Raw genomic sequence first — 21,431 nt, 5'->3', positions numbered from 1 at the left:
TTAGCACCAATGTAAAGATTTCGAACGGTTCTGTGAAGAGCTGACAAATGGTGCTGCTCTTCACCTCAGCAGTTGCATTCCAGTTTAGGAATTTGCGGTGGGTGATGTGTGGTACAATTTCCATTAATCCTAATGGATTTTCTAGCATAATTCTGTTCATTTTAAAACATTCACAATATGAAGACAAAGCCAATTAATATACGCAGAGCCATTTAAATGATTACAATCACACTGTCAAATTAAACAACTGAGTAACTCATATTCAGGACAGCTAAAATAAAACAATAAAATAACATTTTAAACTGTCATCGGCCATCTGAATCCTTGTGATTATGTATACTCAAATTACAAAAGTGCTCATCATGACTCATGTACATACAAATGGCTATTATGAAGCAGGTGTGTGTTCAGAATAGGTGAAGAATCACTGTTGTTATCAAGGCCAAAATTAAAGAATGGTTTCTTCTTTTTTATCTTTTTAATTGTTTGTATCTTTTTAAATCTTGCCTAACAGCTAGCAGGTTTCAGCTGCACGTTCTTTTCACCAGTTCCAGTTTGGTCTTCTTTCATTGATTTAGTGTTTGTTTTACGCTGTCATCATATATATTGACAAAGTACTGTGGGTTTCATCACAAATATTGCTTGGCAATATCTAACTTTATAGCGTTTTGCCTCAAATTCCTTGTCTTTTAATGTCAGTGAAATATGATGAATTTCCCATGTATTTTCCCCACTGGAAGAGGTCATAACTCAGAATCTTAAAGACACCCCAAAGCTATTTAACATTAAATCTGTCTAAATGTTTCCTGGATGAGATGATTTCAACAAAAATTAATTAAAGCCTTTCATTCCATTTTTTTTTTTTTTGTTATACAATAGTGGCCAAAAGTGATATCCAAGAGGATATTCGTTTTTAATGACCCTACAAGTTTGATTAAACCATCAAAATATAAGTAAAATTGAGAAAAACAGAACACTAAACTTGGTTATGATATTTATATGACAACATTTTTTGGCAATAAATGGCAAACTACAACTAAAAGTATTATTTTACAATGCAAAAAAATGCATAGAAAAACAAAAAGCCCACAGGGAAAAAAAGCATACATTGACTACAAAAAACAAAAGTAGTTTTTTTACAAGATGTTCACTTTTTTGTGACCGAGAGATGTCTGTGTGGTTATAGAATGATGTTTGACAGATAAATGGTTTGCAAATGACCAGATAATTGATGAGCAATGCATAGGAAATTTAATGGGAGACAACTATTGCTATGTTGAGATCAGGAGAAAATTAAGGCTTCTGTATTACATAAATAATAGTAGCACAACTATATTTATAACTTTACCTTTCCTGTTGTAAACAATTGAAGTGTGACTCTTGCTCCAGTTGCTCCAGTATCCAGAGCCATTCAGTCTTTTACAGCAAACTTCTACGTTAAACTGAACACAGGAATCTTCAAGCGGAATCTCTGCCTGTGGTTCCAATAGAGGACTGATGACCTGTAAGATACATAACACTCTTCTGTAAATGCCAGAGAAAATTGCTAAATTACAGATTATAACCATCTTCCTTCTGAAATCTAAAAAGGATAAATTGAAAATAAAGTTCTAAGAAGTTTAGTGGGCATAATTAGAGGAACATTTAACTAATTTAGGATCAGTTTAGCACATCATTTCAATCCGAAACATCTCAATTATACAGATAAACAGATCAGACCACAGTAATTAATTGCCTGCCTTCTGCAATTGAGCACTATGCATGATTCATTTGCTCAAATATATTTTATTCAGCTTTCTGGTTTCACTGTCCACCTGAGACCCCATCTTCCAGAAACTTCTTCCTACCTTCCATTGCGTATTTGCCATCCCATGCAAAGCCACGAAGCGCAGCTCATACTGCATGTCGTATACAAGTAAATCGGGATGTTCCCACTTTACGCTTAAGGTTTTGTTTGGCAAAGTGATCGCTTCAAGGATTGAGGGAGGAAATGGTTTCACTGGAAAAAACAGAGGGAAATTGATATTCATCTCAGTTTGCAACATGCATGAATTTGATGCCTTAAACTGATTAAAAGTGACAGCATAGACATTTACATTTAATATATATGAACAGCCCTGACCCGTCGAGGCATGGACTACACTAGACCCCTGAAGGCCCAGTTCTGACGCTCACATGCCCACTGTTGCCGCTTTCGGTGGTGGACAGGGGTCAGCATGGGCACCCTGACTGGTCTACGGCTATGCAGCCCCATACGCAACAAACTGCAATACACTGTGTATTCTGACACCTTTCTATCAGAACCAGCATTAACTTCTTGAGCAATTTGAGTTACAGTAGCTCGTCTGTTTGATCGCACCACATGGGCCAGCCTTCGCTCCCCACGTGCATCAATGAGCCTTGGCCGCCCATGACACTGTCTCCGGTTCACTACTGTTCCTTCCTTGGACAACTCTTGATAGGTACTGAACACTGTAGACTGGAAACACCCCACAAGAGCTGCTGTTTTGGAGATGCTCTGACCCAGTCGTCTAGCCATCACACAGTCGTCTGGCCCTTGTCAAACTCGCTCAAATCCTAACGCGTGCCCATTTTTCCTGCTTCTAACACATCAACTTTGATGATAAAATGTTCACTTGCTGCCTAATATATATCTCACCCACTAACAGTTGCCGTGATAAAGAGATCATTTTAAATTAAGTTATTCACTTTACCTGTCATAATGTTATGCCTGATCGATGTTTATGTATGTGTATATATATATATAGTTTTGCCATTATATTGCACAAAATAAATAATAATAATAAAAAATATTAATAATTAAAAAGAAACTTACCGATTCAAAACTTTTGAACAGTTGTGCATATTTATAGATATATTGAATTATATTTACATTTCAAAATACATTTATTTTTAATTAAAAATAATATATTATATTGATATATTTCATTTTCAGTGATAGATTCCAGTTTCGTTTGTCAGATAGTAATTCAGTCTGTAATTGAAAGCCAACAGAATACTTATAACTCTTTGGAACTCACCATGGTCAATGGGTGCAACATAGACAGGAAATGATCTCACTTTGCCATGCCCTCCTTCCACTTCCAACCAGATTTCGTAGCAAGAGTACAGGCTAAGGTTGCTTAAAGTGCTTTTTCTGTAGTCTCCTGCTCCAGATTGGTACTCCTTTACCAAAGGCATGTTTTCTTCAGCTTCACTGCCCTGCATCTTTGATATGGTTTCACATATTGATATATATTGTCTATAACACAAACGTAAGATCTTTAGCATCTGTGAAACAAACAATCTGACGGGAATAGAAAACGGATGAGCTATGGTTGTGTTCGTACCTGTAAAAGAGTCTGACCAGTGTCCAAGCACTTTTATTCCATTCACACTCCAGAGTGGTGTCCACCTCTGAAATCCTGCTCTCACAGGTAATATCTGCATTAAACCTCCCTGAAGAAAAGAGACCATTTTAAATTTTCTAGGTTTTTAATAAGCAACATTTTATTAACTGTCCGGTCCTCCATAATTCATAACCTACCTTCAGTGTATATTTTGGCATAGCCGATGGGGCATTTGGCCCGCTCTCCCCCGAAGTGGCAGCACATCAGAGTATCAAACCCAGGTTCATCAACCTTTATAGTGACTGCGCTAACTTGCTCGTTGATTACTCTGTACTGGCTTTCTGGAATCTTCTCCTGCCCGTTTAGCATCCACACAGCTTTACTCGCACTCCAGCTGCGGTTGTGGAAGACGGCATAAACCGTTACCTCTAACCCAGGCGTCGTGAAGACTTCAGCAGGGATGTAACTGACTTTGAGGAGCAGAGAAATATAGAAGAAAAAAAAATGAAAGCAGGTGTTTTGAGCAGTACACATACAAATAAATAAATCAAACTTTAGAAAAGTCCAGAGATGGGCATAAAAACATGAAAATAAAAATACAAAATACCTCAGTTGAAATGGATCAAAATAAAATACCAAAACCTTTTTTTAATTTAAATACAAAATACATGTGGAATTGACCATTCAGTGAAGTATCTCTATTAGGCTGAAATCCAAACTTATTCTAAATTCAAAGTACATTTTGGTTTACAACTGTTTGAAAAAATTTGTTTTCATTTAACCTACCTCTACCACCAAATTTTCAAAAAGACTGGGTTTGAGATGTCCTCTTGTGGACTTGCAATGGTCCTCAAGACCATTCATTGTTTTCACATGATGTCACACCCTTATAGGAACGCCTAAATTCAATTCTGACGGTCTTTCTACATATTAAATATGTGTTTAAAATTAAGTTGTGCAACACAACTCAATTTAAAATAAAACCCATATCAACAAATCCTTGATTAGCATTAAAGTTTGCTTAATATAATTCATATAAATATGCTTATATTCATGGGTAAGTGTTTTTCACATTAAGCGTTTTAGAACATCCGTCTGTTTTTAGTGATTGAAATACTGCAGCAGGTTCTGTATATGATCATAAGTGCCAAAAACTTGCATCTCTTGGCACTCTAAACACATTTGGTCTTCCTATGAGTCCGCACTTTCATGACATAACAGCGTTTTGACTGTTGCTTTTGACTGCATAGCAACCACAAAAGGGCTATGCACCCTTTTGAAACCTAAAATGACAAATAGGACAGCTTACGGTCTTGTGGACTTAACGGACATGCGCAAGTGGTAGCCATTGTAAGTTCAACCAACGGGTTGAAGGTTCAAATCAATGCAGTTTCCAAGGGCTTTGAGATAAAACCCTATTCCTCGGCTGGGATCATGTAGAGCCCTTTGAAGCCCTTTGAAACTGCATTGGTTTGGACCTTCAACCCGTTGGTTGACGTTGAAGTCCATTATATGGAGAAAAATCCTGGATTGTTTTCTTCAAAAAACTTATTTTCTTTTCGACTGAAGAAAGAAAGACATTTTGAATGATATGGTGGTGAGTAAATTATTAGGAAATTTGAATTCTAAAGTGAACTAATCCTTTAAGTGCATATGAAGTGTGCCATTTGGGCAAGGACCAATATATACGCCCTCGATTTGCACTTTTGCAGACTTCTACCCGACAGTACCTTGACAGGATGAGAAAAATAACCTGGACATGTTCCTGTTAGCAAGGTTGCAGACAGACAGATCAGGGTATTCCAGAAAGCAGGTTATGTAGCATACCCGGGTATGTTTAAGAATAAGTAAGCGGATAACCTCAACTTTCGGGTTCCAAAAACGGAGGTAACTTTCAGGGTATGTAAGCAGCCATAGCAACTCCAGAGCAGGTTATGTTCAAGGGTTAGTTTGCTTAAGAGGTATTCAGATGTTTTTTATATAATTCATAAAGTTATTAATATAAACAAATTTGTTTCAGTTATATACAGTAATATACAATATATATTAATTCTAAAGTTTCTAACTCTAATTATAATTCAAAAAATTATAACAAGGTAATGTTTAAGTTTTAATTAAATTCAAATATATTTATTATTTATTTATCGTCATCTCACACATGGATCTGCATTCAATTAATTAGCATCAAATAAACAATAAAATCCTTATTCTCAGTGAATAAAGATTACTTATTAAACATTTACATTTATGCATTTAGCAGACGCTTTTATCCAAAGCGACTTACAACTTAGGGGTACACGAAGCGATTGGTCATGAAGAGTCGAGTTAGTGCAACAAGTGCCTGAAATACTGAGACCGTATACATTGCTCAGTGTAGCACAGGCTAGAGTAGGGAGGGGGAAAAGAGGAAAGGAAAGTTTTTTTTTTGTTTTTTTTTATGAGGTAAAGTGCTCACGGAAGAGCTGAGTTTTTAGTTGACTTTTGAATGTTGTCAATGATTCTGCGTTTCGGACGGCGTTGGGAAGATCGTTCCACCATCTGGGAACGTTAAATGTTGAACTCTCGGTTGAACGGTTAAACAAAGATATTGAAAAAATTATTGCATAACCACCAAATAGTTGGCAAGTAGGTTATGTAAATCGGCATGACACAAAAGAAGAGGAGGAAGTAGAATGGCGTGCTTTTTCTTAGCATCTGTTTCCATGGTGAATCATCGATTCGTTGCTCTGTTGAGAATGTCTTGTGTGTTACCCGGGAACATACTCTGAGTTGTCTGAACTTACTCCTGGACTCGTTTTTAGAACCAGCCTACCTCGGGTAAACAAGGTTTGGGTTAATCAACCGAGAGTTCAAGGTATACAGTATGTGACGGTAAGTTAACCTTGCTTTCTGGAATACTCCACTGGATGAAGTTCAAATCCAGGGTTTAATAATAAGCCAAAAGGCAAATAACAGAAGTTAGCAGCAACATTAACAAACACCAACTCAAACGAGACCGGACAAACACAGAGTGAAGGTATGGAACTTAAATACACATGGTGATTAACTAAATGGCGAAAAGCTGTGGTGATAAATTAGTGTCCATGAAAACGAAACTAAGAAGAAAACCCATCTGATACCTTGTAACATTAAAAGATTCACCCTTGTATTGATTTTTATTTTCTCCCCTTCCCATCTTGGTCCCATGCAGCAATGAGAAAGCGGTTTTATTGTAATGCTAGTGAACCTGAAGCTTAGTTGCCATGGTGACTTGCACAGCATGGATTCTGAAAATATACAACCCAACTGGCATATGAGAAAAACAAGTGTGAAAAGCTTACAAACACATGCAAAATAGCAGGGGTCGTGTGAGTAATGTATCCAAGGAGGAAAACAGAGACAGAATCCAGTCTTTCATGGCTGTATCATGACGTTAAATCCAGCTGAAACAGTTGAAACTTGATCTAATATGCAGACAGCTCAAAGTGCAACTAAGTACAGCATTAGTTGGCAGCAGTATCTCAGACTCAATACATACTGCACTCAATTGTTATAACTAATCTAATATTATTCATGGGCACTGCTGTGGTGTAGGTATTTAAAAGCAAGATCAGGCAGAAAAAACACCCACCTGATTAGTGTCAGAATTTGGCTAAGCAGATAAATTGAACTCTATTCTACCACGGGGGAATGTTTATTAACAGTTTATCTCAAGTTGCTTCATTCAGGTTACAAAAAAATGCTTATTTCATAATTCTGAGTGAGTCACTCCAAGGTAAGGTGTGCTTGTGTATACAGGTGTGTGTGCACACGTTTAATAAGCCATGTTCCGACCTTTTACAAAAACTCACAGCAGTTGAGATGCATTTTATGTTCCCTAAAACTTGAGTATGAATCAATATTTATCCTTTTAGCCATTTGACCCCTGTACAGCCTCTAAAGACACATACAGTGTTCACATTCAACTTCAATGAATTTAAGGATCTTTTATTAGACTGAGACTGAACATGATGCCAACCAGTGTTCCGTTTGAATTATGAAAGCTTTTAGCAACAAACTATTTACATGGAGGAATCTAAAAATGACTATAATAAACCGAATGATGACAAGGTAAAAGCACTCAAGGACAGTACATACTCTGGCCCGTAAACATTTACAATACATGACTTCATTCTCATCTAAAGCTGCACATTGAATTGCTAAAATATCGTGATCTCGATTCAAACACCCAAGCTACCTCATTTTGAAATGACAACGATTCTCCTGTCTTTTAAACCTTTGACAAAATCACACCGGAACATTCAGATCTATGTTGGCGCTGCCGCTGAACCAGAGAAAGCAGATGTCATGTATAAGTATGAAACAGTCTTTTCAACCACACAGTATCGTTATTTCTGTGTTACGAATATTCATATTATCACAGAAGAATTGGGAGAAAATTAATTTAAACACTTCAAAGTTTGGATATAAACACTGATGTCTGCGAAAGCGATCAAATTAGAGTAAAATCACCTTTTGAAAGTAATGTGGCGCTTCAAATAACGATTGCATCGCTACGCCACAAGTTGGCGACAAGTGACTGAATAAAAGTGTGTGAATAAAAATATTTTCATTGAATCAATCATTCAAAAGTAAAAAAAAAATGCTGATTCATCTAGTAATGAAACAAGTTTAGTATTTATGAGTGACTCATTGAATCATTCATACAAAAAATTTTTATAATTTGAATCATTAAAAACATTTTAAATAAACTTCAGCTATTAACATTTGACAGAACCTCTAGTAATTTACATGTTATTTGGTTTAGTTGTCTGGTCAGAATCTTGGAAGAATCGTGTTCTCAGTTTGAGACCCCAAAAAATGTGTTATTCTCAATTTATCCAGAGTCGAGCAGCTCTATTATCATCTGAGAATGAATCTAAAGATTTATAAAAATCAAATAAATACTTTATTTACATCATTTAAGACTTTTATAACTATTTTAAACTGGGGATTTTGGACATGCAAAAACTGGGGATTTCGGACTCGCACACATCCAACCTTGTTAATACTATTACTATTTTGACATTAAATTCTAGTTCAGTAATGAAACTCTAGAAGGCAAAGGCTTATAGGTCCTTTACAGGCAATATGCAAGCAATAACATCATTACCGCATTGCAAACTCTGCTGATCCTGACACTGCTTGCTTAACATTTAAATATTCTGGGTCAGTGTTTGCTGCTTCCTAGTTCTACAGCTGTTCCACGGAAACCTCCACCTCCCCTAGCTCCACCTGCTTAAATCTGTGATTTATGCATGTCTATTCATGCAGCAGCATATCGTCCATGTTCACAGCATTGTGTCTGTGTATCTATTAGCAGTAGCAAGTTCATACTTGCTCTGCAGTAACAATCATCAACAACAGTAGCAGCAGCCGATCTAGTCCGCCAAGACCAAATACTTTAACATTGCCATATTCAATAACATGCTAAAACTCAGGGCCGTAACCACCATAGACATTGAGGGGGACAAGTCCCCCCGAATAAATAGAAATGGCCTAATTGTCCCCTCCAATATTTGATATTCTTGATGCTGCTCTGCTGTACTCCATTACACACCGCTCTGTTTGTTGCTAGGATGAAAAAAGTAAAATGTTAAATATTTAGGTTGGTCTGCCTCAGCGGTCTAACAGCGTTTGTCATATTCAGAATGAGTGAGATGGCCAATCAAATCAAAGAAGGCCGGGCTTACTGTTAGTGCAAATTCCAATGCAACACTTTAGTTCTAGCAGTGAAAGAGTGCGTTGTAAGATGAAAGTACTAGCTAAACATTTAATATCTGACAACCGTTTTACGATAAAAACGTTCAGCGACCAACAGTAATATCAAGAGATGCAAACTACTTAACATTTTTTATGAAATTTCACAATTTTGATTTGGAAATTGAATATTATGTAAATCATAACTGAATTTGATGTGACACGAAACGTTTTGCATTTTTACAAATTAGGCAGATGAAAATAAGAGTGAATGTGGGCATATTAAAAAAAATATTATTTGAAAATAGTTTACTTCATAACTTCATAACTACTAATACAACTGGAACTTTTACAGTTCTTATTTCTTTTTCTTTATTTCCTTAAATCCCTTTTAATCCTTTAATAATTGAATTCCTTTAAATAAATCAATAGGACCAATACCCTCACTCCTTCCCCGTGCAAAAAAACAACAACTTAGCCCCCACCCCCTTGCTAAAACTTGAGACTTGAAAAAAGTTGTCATGATTAAAATATGTACATTTCAATAGTGCACAAACCCTAGTGTACATCTGCTTTAAGATTATAAGTATGCAAATACCCTATACCTTTGCAAATGCATTGCCTGACCTCGGTTTTCTAAGAAAATGGCATATTAATGCTTTTTTAAAACATTGAACATTGTTTACCATGGTAATACATTTTGAAAATGGACAGTGAATTGGATGCATCTTTTAGAGAACAAATCAAAGAGATATTGTGCGCGCATAGTACTATTCAGATTTAGAGTAGCAGAAAGTAGATATGAATGTAATTATCAAACATCAAACTCTTAACATGGAGGCTTAGAGAAGTCAATGGATCTCTCTGAAAGAAACATAAAACTGGAACAGCAAAAGCACTCATTTGCATGAAGTCTAACATACACTAAAAGCCGCTTTTACCCTCTGAATGATGTCAAAGTAAATGTCTCAACCTTTGCACTCTGTTGTTATAGATAATATCAGGCAGCAACATTTTAAGTACTCTTTCACAAATGTCAGTATTTGCATACATTTACTCTTTGCCTATACCTGATGAATCATTGCATTCATTATTCAAATGTATAAACATACAGCATGAAGGGAAGTAGTATGTAAAGTTCCTCTGTACTACAGATCCTTACCATCTAGTGTAAAATAGAAAGGTTGGCTCCATTCACTCCAGTAGTGGAAGTAGTTTTGGCAGCGCACTTGGACTGTGTATCGGATCCCAGAACTGAGCTCAATCAGAGGCACCCATGAATGACCTCTGACCTTCACCACCTAAAAGATCACACAGATCATACAGATCCATTCACACTGTGAAGGTTAAATCGCTTTGCCTTATTAAATACAAATAATGATAATAAAAATAATAACAAAAAACTAACGATAAGATAATGGTCAATTGTAAAATAAACTTTTTAAAACTGAGTGATCTCATCCATTTTAACAGTTACACTTTTGATCATGAAAGACGATTTATACTGTCTCACCAATATCTGACTGCATCTTAATTAAAAAAACATTATTAGTTAAGTACATCTTTAGAGATACAGAAATCAATGAAAAGTTGGAACTGAAAAGGTGTTCATATGTAAAAGGGATTACATTTTAGATTCTGTCGATATGTTGAAACTGTGCGTTTCAAAGTCTATCCAAATGTACGTGAGCCAGAACCACACTTTAGCTACAAATTGTAATCTGATCATTGTTAAAAGTAGCTCTTACTTGCAGGTGAAAGGTATATTCAAAACTGTTAAACATCTCAACCATGCAAGAAATGAAGCATGCATAGAATTGTGTGCATAGCAGAAAATCATATTCTGTAAAAATCTGAGACTTTCAGTGGAATTCTGTGGAGGCCTTTTACATAGTTCTCACAAACATTACATTGTAATGCTATTACAACATATTCATCAGACCAACAAATGAGTCCAATTACCTCCCACTGCTGAAGCGAGGAATTCGAAGAGTATCGGATCTCATAGTTTATGTCATTACTGTCAGGTTGTGTGTTACTCCATCTGAAAATTACTTTGCCTTCAGTTGACACATTGTAATGCAGATTGACAGGTGGGTCTGGTCTTCCTGTGAAAGACAGAAATTCACAATATATATATATATATATAAAATTGTATTTGTACAGTTATCATGTCCATTAAATATCAGTAATACAGATGAATAATTTACTTCATGTACTTTGCAGAGCACAGAAAAATTATTGCAAAAAAACACACAAAAAATCCCAATTTCCGAGGTCTGGCAAAACATCTTCAGCAAATAGAAACCAATTCCAGGTGCAATTAAAGTTTCTCTATAAAGGCCTGGCCGAATGTGAACCATTAAGAGACATTAAGAGAGAGTATGCGAGCAACATTACAATTTGCTGTTAATTTACTCAAACCTTGGGTGAACTTCTGAATTTCTTTAGAGTATGAGAGCAAAACTCAGAACTCAATTCCCAGGACAAATCCATAGTTTTCCTCTTGCTAGTATTGTTTAGGTAAAAACATACATGAATCTGTTGTCCACATTCAAGTATTATTTTGTTCTGCAGACAGTATTTAAGTCTGTCTAGAACAAGATGGTCTCACTCTCAGCAGCCACAGCTTTGTGAAAAAAAGGGTTAAGCAATTTGCTTTATTTCAATAATAGCAATACCATTAATAGCAATCAGTTGAGGCAGGCTTTATTAACAGGAATTATCTTCTAAAAACACTACCGCACTGAGACTAACATATTATAAAGTAAATGACTTCTGCTGTTGCAATTAATACAAATAGGCTTACATTGATTGGACTTTTTATTCATTTAATGATTTTCCTCGTTTACTTCTTTCCAGCAACGTTCAATGTACTTGAATGAAAGAAAGGAAGTAAAAATGTCAGGACAACATGTTCTCTTGAAATTAAACCTAAAGGAATCGTTCACCCAAGAAATTAAACTTTTGAACATCATTCATTATTATTTTACAGGCACAACAAGATTGTTTAAGTCAAGTCAAGTCAAGTCAACTTTATTTATATAGCGCTTTTAACAATGTAGATTGTTTCAAAGCAGCTTTACAGTGTTAAACAGGAAAATAATGCAGCATAATTTTATTCAGCTGTATAGCCATTCTGGAAAAAACGCTGATGTCATCAGTTCATTTCAATTATCACACAGTGACAGTGTGGGCTTTAGATCAATAATTCGATTAGTAATTTAGTTTAAATGGTTAATTTAGTTTATTATTTAGATTTATTTCGATGTTTAGTTGAAAAATTTAGTGTCCCCAACTGAGCACGCCAAGCCAGAGGCAACAGTGGCAAGGAAACCAAAACCCCATTAGGTGGTTTAACAAAACGTATGTAACATATCAATTATTTAAAGGGATATTCAGCAAAAAAAGATGATTCTGTCATCATTTACTCGCCTTCATGTTGGTACTTTCTTTGCTTCATGGAACACAAGAGTTATTTTGCAAAATGTCTAAACCATGCAATGAAAGTAAATGGTGACCATGTCTGTCAAGCAAGACTTTCAATGAATCACATTTTAAATTTCAGTGAACGTGGTTTTTGATGTTTTGATAGATTTTTTTTTGACAGCTGCTGGTCACAATTCACTATTATATGGAAAAGAGCAGCTTATACATTCCGTTAACCTTTTGCTTTTTGCAGAATAAAAAAAGTCCTACAGGTTTGAAACGACAAGGCGAGTAAATGATAACAGGATCTTATTTTTCTTTTTGGCTTAGGAGTGTGAGAATATATTGATACACGAGAATATTGCAATATTATGCTTGGCGATTCCATAAAACACTATCAATATATTTATTTGTTTATATTTCAAAATTCGTGGCAGTGGAACCTCGACTGCTAGATGGCAGGGAGAAGCGCAAAGGTGTACCGTTAGCATTAGCAAACCCACTAGTTACCACCAATGGAAGACAAAATAATTATACCAGCTCCCGCCGCGGTGTACAGAGCAGAAATGTGGACTCATTTTGGCTTCCACTATAATGAAGGAACTAAGGAGATTGACAAGAGTCATGTTGTTTGCAAAATAAGCCATGCCAAAATCCAAAAATCAGGAAACCCACTAAATCAGAGCTCAAATAACATCCTGGCTCATCCGCATTGCTGAGAGCGGTGTTTAGATATGTAAATATGTGCTGCACACTTTCTTCTCAACAACAAAATAATCACGCAACAAAAAATGACAGAGGTGAGAAAACAGCTGTTAAGAGAGCATCTGATCATAGCAATTGGGATATGTTTGCACAAGCTCTGCAATTTGACACTCCAGTCAAGTCACGTTCTGTTTGTTTATATAGCACTTTATACAATACATTGCATTAAAGCAAGCAGCTTTGCAGTGTTAAAAATTTAAATTTAAATGTTACATAATGTGGCTTTGTTAAACAATGGCAATAAAGAGCTTGACTTACATTTTGGACCTCAAGTAAGTCATTTAACCATGCCATTGTGAAATACCATTTCAATCCACTGCCTGGAAAACCACTTGAGAGAGATGTGTATTCTTCAGCACCCAGTCCCAAAGAGCAAACACACCTTAATAAAACACCTGTTGCCCTGTCATCGGTCTCCATGAACTCATGCTTTTAAAATATGATTCATACTAACCATTAGGCTACAATCACGCATTTACAGATGACTGTGTAGATTAATTTTCCTTCACAAAATATTTTCCCAACTAAAAAAAAATAACTTTTAGCTTAGGTCGCTTATGCCAGATTACCATTTTACTTTGGTTGGTAAATAATAAATCACTTACAATAATCATAAACAGAAATCAAAATGTCCATTTCTACTTGAGTTATCAAATCAAAGTGATTTCACAGTTGTCCCAATAAAGGTTTGCGACATGATAATGAAACCATATTTAAGACCTACATGTAGAAATATCTGAATCTGCAGTAGATTTTGCCAAAAGGAAACCCAGCAGTACTTGAAACTTTACAGCTTCCGAAGTAAATATGCACAGGAATGAAGGAAATGACATAGCTGGTTTTGCTTTGATAAAAGAAGAATAATGAAATCGCCATTATTCCCATAACTGTTTTTCGGTAACCAGTTTTCACTTAATGTTACAGACAGACACAGACAGACAGACAGACACAGACAGACAGACAGACAGACAGACAGACAGACAGACAGACAGACAGACAGACAGACAGACAGACAGACAGACAGACAGACAGACAGACAGACAGACAGACAGACAGACAGACAGACAGACAGACAGACAGACAGACAGACAGACAGACAGATAGATAGATAGATAGATAGATAGATAGATAGATAGATAGATAGATAGATAGATAGATAGATAGATAGATAGATAGATAGATAGATAGATAGATAGATAGATAGATAGATAGATAGATAGATAGATAGATAGATAGATAGATAGATCTTAAAAATAATTGTAAATCAAAATGCAATGCTTACTTAGATGATATGTGTTGATTTGCATCTCCGGTGACAGTGCAGTAGTCCCATTCACAGATATACTGATGGTCAACGAGACAGTTGCATCTTTGCCATAAAGAGAAACGGAGCACATGGCAGTATCTTCACCAGCACACCGAGCAGTATGGTTTTTGTCTGAAAGTATATCCATCTGTAGACTAAAATGAAAAAACAAGGTAAACAATTAATAATTCTCATAACACTACATTAAGACTCCAAGGCACTAATAGACATAAATCACATTATTTATATGCAGAAAGGAAAAATTAAAGGAACACTTTGAAAATAGGCTCATTTTCCATCTCCCCTAGAGTTAAACAGTTGAGTTTTTGAATCCAATTCAGCCGATCTCCGGGTCTGGCAGTAGCACTTTTAGCATAGCTTAGCATACATCATTGAATCTGATTAGAACGTTAGCATCTCGCTCAAAAATGACCAAAGACTTTAGATATTTTTCCTATTTAAAACTTGACTCTTTTGTAGTTACATCGTGTACTAAGACCAAATGAAAAGTTGCGATTTTCTAGGCCGATATGGCTAGGAACTATATTCTCATTTCTGCGTAATAATCAAGGAACTTAGCTGCCGTACCATGGGTGCAGCAGGTGCAATGATATTTGCGTAGTGCCTGAAAATAGATCCGGAGACCCGGAGATCAGCTGAGTGGATTCGACAACGGTAAAACTCAAGGAGAGTTGGAAAATGAGCCTATTTTCAAAAAAAGTGGAGTGTTCCTTTAAATAAAATGTATTGAATGATAATGACAATTTAAAAGTTGACCAGTAATAGTATAGTCTAGATGTATTATACATCATCTGCATAAGCTCCCCACATACACACTTAATTTGTCCTGAATCCTATGGCAGCAGCAATACACCAGCCATTCAGTCAATCAGTAGTCTGTGGATAGCAGAAATAAAACAGAGGACTTACACTAATTGTTGAGGACTAACAGTGAACAGACTGGCAGCGGCTGCTTCTCTGTGGCTTTTTGCATTACAAATCAAATTTGTCCGTTCACCTTCAAGCCAGCACAGGATGTCCAAACAGTTTCCTGAAAAGAGATTGCATTCCCTTGTTAGCTTCTTTCATCACAGCCTATCGCAATTAGAAGCCTCTAGAAAAAACTTCTGCATAGAAATATCCCTGTTAGAACACAGGCTCATTAAATGGTGTGCAAAGATCATGAAAGACACAAACACAGTGGATTGAATACGCATCAAATGAATAAATATAAATTATTCATAGTCTAGTTAAGATTCTGGCAGGATCGGTTTTAAGTTTTATGCTTGCACTATTGCAGGAGTCCAATAAAAGTATCTGGGGATATTTATTTTTCTCTTTAAACTTAACATTTTATGAATTCTTTATAATGTTACGGAAAAATAAGCATCTACCTCTGAGTATTTGTATTGATTCCTTTTCTGTTTTTGAATCCTTATTAAAGTTCTTTAGTCAAGAGCAGTGAGTAATTTTCTCTGTTACCTTTGTTTTTTGATTAACATTAAATGACAGACAGCATTAGTGGCTGCTGTCACTTTAAGATCTGCCGCTGCTGCACATGACGGGGATCTCACACGCATCTCATTTTCTCACTCTTTACGTTCATTTAAGTTTTAATTATTAACTAATTTAAGACTGCTCTTATGAGGATACTCGACAAAACTGATATTTTGGCATAAGTGTGTGTTATTGTTAGTGAAAGAGAACCCGATTCTGGTGGCTCTGTCTGCGCACGATACTGGAGCGCGTCTTTCTGTGTGTCGTGTGTGTGTGTCACATAGACAGGACATTCACAAACAGCACGTTCTCTTTTGTCTTGTCGTGCTTGAATGATTTAAAAGCATTTGCATGAATAAGAGCATTATCATATAATGTAACGCTCGCCAAAAACAGATGCTGCGTTAATTGCGTTAAATATTTTGACGTTGACAGGACTAGTTTTATCTTTCCTGACGAAGCAAGAAAACATTTAAAGGAAATTCAATGTATTGGACATTTCTCTGGTCTTGACGTCAGAAAGTAAACAAACAAACGTATATTTCATAAGCTGACAGAACGCTGATAAAGACGTTTAATTGTCAAGCAAAAATCAATTGCATTTTATAGCCCTTCTCCGATAAAAGGACACTTGCATATTATCAGCTTAACCAGAAGATCGACAATACTGTGACTATCAGCAAATATTGCTACTCCAACATTTTTGCTTACATGGACAAAAAAACAAACAAACAGTACTTGTATATAATCTTTCTTCATTCCTAAAATGCCAGTGTTAACGTTATAGCTATATATTAATACAAAATCAATGACTGTAATATCAGACGTGATGAATTTACCAGATTCGGATTCAGGTTTTGTAGAATTTAGCAGCTGACACTGGTCGACTGGTCGGTGTTCTGAAAGACCACTGTCAACTGTCTGAGCAAAGGGCAGCTCACAACATAGCAGAGACTTCCACTTCAGGTCTTCATAAACACCACCCCTGCCATCCGAAGGATTCAGAGCAGCAAGACCTGAAACACAAGGATCTCAACGTGAGTGACATTGATTTGCAACACTATTCAAATTGAACTATCAAACAGTGGATTGAAAAAAACAAACGGCAGGCCAATGCCATTTACAAGAAAAAACATCTATAGACAGATTCTTAGAAGTGCTCAAAATTGAACATTCATCTTCAAGGACGTCACAACTTTTGTAGAACTGCTACATAAGCGAGCTATCATATATTTCCAAACAAAGGTAGTCTTTTTTTATCATGATTGTGTGTACTTTCTTTACTCTTATTTTAAGAAAATCTTAACTTTGTTAAGATTTAACAAACTTTCTACACCATTAGTTTTACCACATGGAACTGCAAAAATAATGACTATTCTCAAACAAGTTTCCCAAACACTCCCCCCATCTGCCATTGGTCGGGAAGACAGATAACCCCGGCCCCAAATAATGCCATGCCATAGGTTAAGTTACTAGGCCCTATTTTATTGATCTGAGTGCATGGTCTGAAGCGCAGGTGAGTGTCTTCTTTAAAACAAGACCAAACTTAGGTATATACTCCAAAGCATTCTTGAATTACAGCCCTTTAAATTTGGATAGTGCATTTTCATGACTATTCTCAAAAAGGGGGGTGACAGTTAAGAGGTTAAAGAGTGTTAGATGACGGTGAAAGTAATCTTAATGTAAATAGGGGAAATGAGCATTCACAATTAAACAATTAAATGTAACATCAAACAATACTGATGAATTTAAAAATTCCCTATCCATTTACATTACCATTCATTCATTTAGCAGAAAGTGACAAAATTATCCAAGTTGGACTACTGTTACCTTAAAGGCTGTGGCACTTTCTCATATGTATATCTGTCTATAAGTAAGGCCCCTGGGTGGCCGTTAAAGGTTTTATAGTCTGATTCATGATGTGGGTGTAATCATCACCCTCCTCCAGCCTTTACTTTCAATCTCTCTCTCTCTCTCTCTCTCTCTCTCTCTCTCTCTCTCTCTCTCTCTCTCTCTCTCTCACTATCTCTGTCTTTTCCTATCTCTCTGTCCATTCATCAGCCTCCTGCACTCTGTGTGCTCAAGCATAACCCACACTAATGCATCTCTGAGGTGGACAGAGGGACTGTTGACAGCTGGTGGGTGTCCAGCATTTGTAGGTTTTTGCCTCAACAGCAAATGGGAAATGGAAAACAATGGAAAAAACGCTAGATAGCAGGTCAAGATAACACATAGAGAATTTGAATGAAAACAGGAAGCGTAATTTTAGCAAAGTAGTTACAGTAAATGCATCAACGACTCACCTTGTGAAACGGTAATGAAATTCGCAAGAAGCGAAAGCATGATAAACAAATGCCTGCGGGAAAGAGAAGACATCTGTAAAATGGTTCAGTATGGATATGACTCACTATCTTCTTCCATGCTGGAATGGTCAAATCTTTAAGCTCAAACAGTGACAGTGTTTAGTTTACTATTATACACCAAAGTCCCATTACAATGCTGCCTAATTCAAAAGACTTCTCTTGTTGTTTTATTAAAAAGCTTCCAACAAAATTACCTAGATTTGTACATTATCTAATTAAAAGTTTTTACTATTATAGTTTAGCTTTTATAGTTTTTTACTATTATAGTTTAGCTTTTATTTTCATATTTTCGTATGTTTTCATTTTAGTTTAAGTTTTAGTAATTTTGTTATTTGCTCTAGTAATTTTTCTAAGTTTTTTAAACCTTTCTATTTACTGTAGCATTCATTTATATTTATTTAGGTTATTTATTATTTAGTAATTTTAGTACTTCAAATTATTTATTTAAAAACCAGCTGCTAAAGCAACATTTCTCATTTTCATGCAAGGTTTTTTGATTTTAAGTTTCTCAAAAAATATTTATTCTTTATTTTATTCCCTATTTATTTTTAATTAATGAAAAATAATTTTAATAGTGTTAATTTTTAGTTAACAATAACAACACTGCTGTCTATTAGGGGATATACCATTATAACAATTCTCACTGATAGCGATAAGGCGCGATGCGGCCCATAAGTTACAGCCGAAAATTTTATTATTTTTGTCTTAAATAAAACACTAAAAATTTACATCAATGTAAATGTTTCAAGTAAATTTAGGCATCATAACATTATAGTGTACAGTATGAAAGATTTGTTAAATATTACATTAAACAGTGTAATCAAATTATTGATTTCTTTTTTTTTAAAGCTTTTTTTTAGCTGTGGTTGAGGACAAAGGTAAATTAACATGCACAATTAAATACCCAATATGTGATCATAAATATCCATAAATACCGATAAATTCAAAAATATGTAATATCAGCCAATTTGGTACCGATATACAGTATAGTACAGTGCAGCTCTAAAGTCTATGAGATTCTATTTTCCATTTTCAGTAGAAAATTGTAAGTTATATTGCTTAAAACCAATTAGCACGCCTCTCCCAATCAAGCTACAGAATTTTGAAAATGTTAAGAAAGACAATTGGAAGAATGTGTCATCAAACTCCATCTCATAAAAAAAACATTTGCATGAAATGTGCGCAATAACATATGGCTAGTTTTACAAACTCCGCAATAAAACAACTCAACCAAATTACAGAAATGCAAATTCCCTGTCCTTAACAATTCATTAACCATTAGGAAATGAGTAATCAATGACGACTAATAGTCATATGCACCAATGTTATAATCCAAGGCCTCATAAAATCTAATTACAGATACTTACATCATTTCACTTGATCGTGAGCTTCATTTCTCTTCTTAGTGGAGTGTTGGAGTCTGCAATGAGAGAATACGAGAGGAATGGTGACAAGAAGAACCTCTGTGTGGGAAAATTCCTAGAAAGACAAATTCGATTTACATGAAAACACTGAAGAAGAAAAGCGCAGGCATAGTTTTACTCTCTTAGTCTTAAGGGACACAGACTTCATTCCTGAGGCACTTAACGGAAATTAAAGCAGGCAAAAAGTTTTTGCCACACATTTCACGTATCAGGCAGTAATATGACACCGGTTTCAGAAGGAATTACTCTGCTCTGACCATATTTGCTTTTTATTCACTGGCTTACTGATGAGGCAAGTCATCTTTCTTGTTCAAATCAATGATGAGCATGAAATGCTTCCCTGAATTCCATTTTCTCAGTAAGTGTATTTAAATGCTAAGATAAATTAACAAAGCTCAGCAGCACTGTTTATACTGTGTGCCTGCACAAACATGTTAGCGACATCAACGCCCATGTTTAAGCATTTCCTGCCATTTTATTCTAAGCAATATTGTGAAATCAAAAACCTGTTTTGCCACAATGATGTTCCGGCCAGTACACAAGTGACCTAGTGAACAAAGTAAATGCATAAAAACATGTAACTACCAATGTTTTATTACCTGCCTTGCATTTAGCAAATACAACACTACAGACCCCATAATGCAATTGTTTTCCACACCATCTGTTAGAGACACCTGGAGTTGCTGCTGACCCAAACATGATATATGATAATCTGACATAAAAAACTAATCAGACCATTCACGTAAAGCTTTTTCCAGGAAGGCTCTTGTGATAACATATTATATATTTATGTAAAGTCCCCTTTCAAATATATAAACAACTTTGATGATGTACAATTTTGTGTCAACAACATAAAACCAAATGCTCAATAAAACAAATATCAACTCAGGCCCAATGCTGGAGCATCTCGAAGCTGATACACTCAGTGTGCTGTGTGGTTTGATTATTGAAATGATATATACCGTTTGATAAACGGTGAAATGATATATAGTGAAACCACTCAAAACAGAGTCCACATGTTCTGGAATAGTGTCTTAAGTTGCACCCACAGGTGATTATCAAATTAAATGCTACAAAACTGGGCAAAAAGACCAATAGATGTTAACCCCTGAATGACCAATTTCAAGTGACACATTAGTGATTAATTAAAGCCGTTAAAGGGTTTGTACTAACTTTTCATTTACTAGCCGAAACAGATACACTCTAAAAAAAAAGGTTCTATATGGCACTAAAAATGGTTCTTGGCTCGTAATCATAGGGGAACCTTTTTAAGTGCTATATAGCACCAATTTTGGTTCTTCAGCGGTTCTTCACTGGTTATTTGACTAAGGTGCTATATAGCACCGTTAACTATGGTGCTATATAGCACCGCTACCATAGATAGAACATGTTAAGATATGGTGCTATATAGCACCAAAAGTGGTTCCTCTATGATTACGACGAAGAACCATTTTTGGTGCCATATAGAACCACTCTTTTTAGAGTGTATCTATCTATTTTTAATTACAATGCCTTTTAATTAGAGGATAATCAAAGTTTATAAGCAATTGGAATCCTACACTCCTCTTCTGGTTTTCTG

General features: G+C 35.6%; 1 protein-coding gene across 3 annotated transcripts in view; it reads right to left on the bottom strand.

Moving 5' to 3' along the window:
- The window catches only part of lepr (leptin receptor), a gene marked incomplete at its 5' end in the record, with an annotated part of 68,792 nt that overhangs the window by 8,991 nt on the left and 38,370 nt on the right, over positions 1-21,431 (bottom strand). For 2 of the 3 annotated variants that reach the window (XM_079840805.1, XM_079840804.1), the window contains 12 exons: positions 1,349-1,502; positions 1,848-1,999; positions 3,042-3,262; positions 3,351-3,459; positions 3,548-3,820; positions 10,231-10,369; positions 11,031-11,176; positions 14,545-14,723; positions 15,499-15,619; positions 16,905-17,081; positions 18,369-18,421; positions 19,796-19,848. In XM_079840805.1, coding sequence (XP_079696931.1) covers positions 1,349-1,502; positions 1,848-1,999; positions 3,042-3,262; positions 3,351-3,459; positions 3,548-3,820; positions 10,231-10,369; positions 11,031-11,176; positions 14,545-14,723; positions 15,499-15,619; positions 16,905-17,081; positions 18,369-18,421; positions 19,796-19,800 — 1,729 coding nt within the window. Of the gene's footprint in view, positions 1-1,348; positions 1,503-1,847; positions 2,000-3,041; positions 3,263-3,350; positions 3,460-3,547; positions 3,821-10,230; positions 10,370-11,030; positions 11,177-14,544; positions 14,724-15,498; positions 15,620-16,904; positions 17,082-18,368; positions 18,442-19,795; positions 19,849-21,431 lie in introns of those variants that run through there. The other variant, XM_079840803.1, reaches the window with a different exon arrangement.

The sequence above is a fragment of the Gobio gobio genome (genome assembly GCF_949357685.1).
Source record: "Gobio gobio genome assembly, chromosome: 17".
Taxonomy (NCBI): Eukaryota; Metazoa; Chordata; class Actinopteri; order Cypriniformes; family Gobionidae; genus Gobio; species Gobio gobio.
The sequence above is the reverse complement of the archived record's forward strand: the minus strand, read 5'-3'. Positions and strand labels throughout refer to the sequence as shown.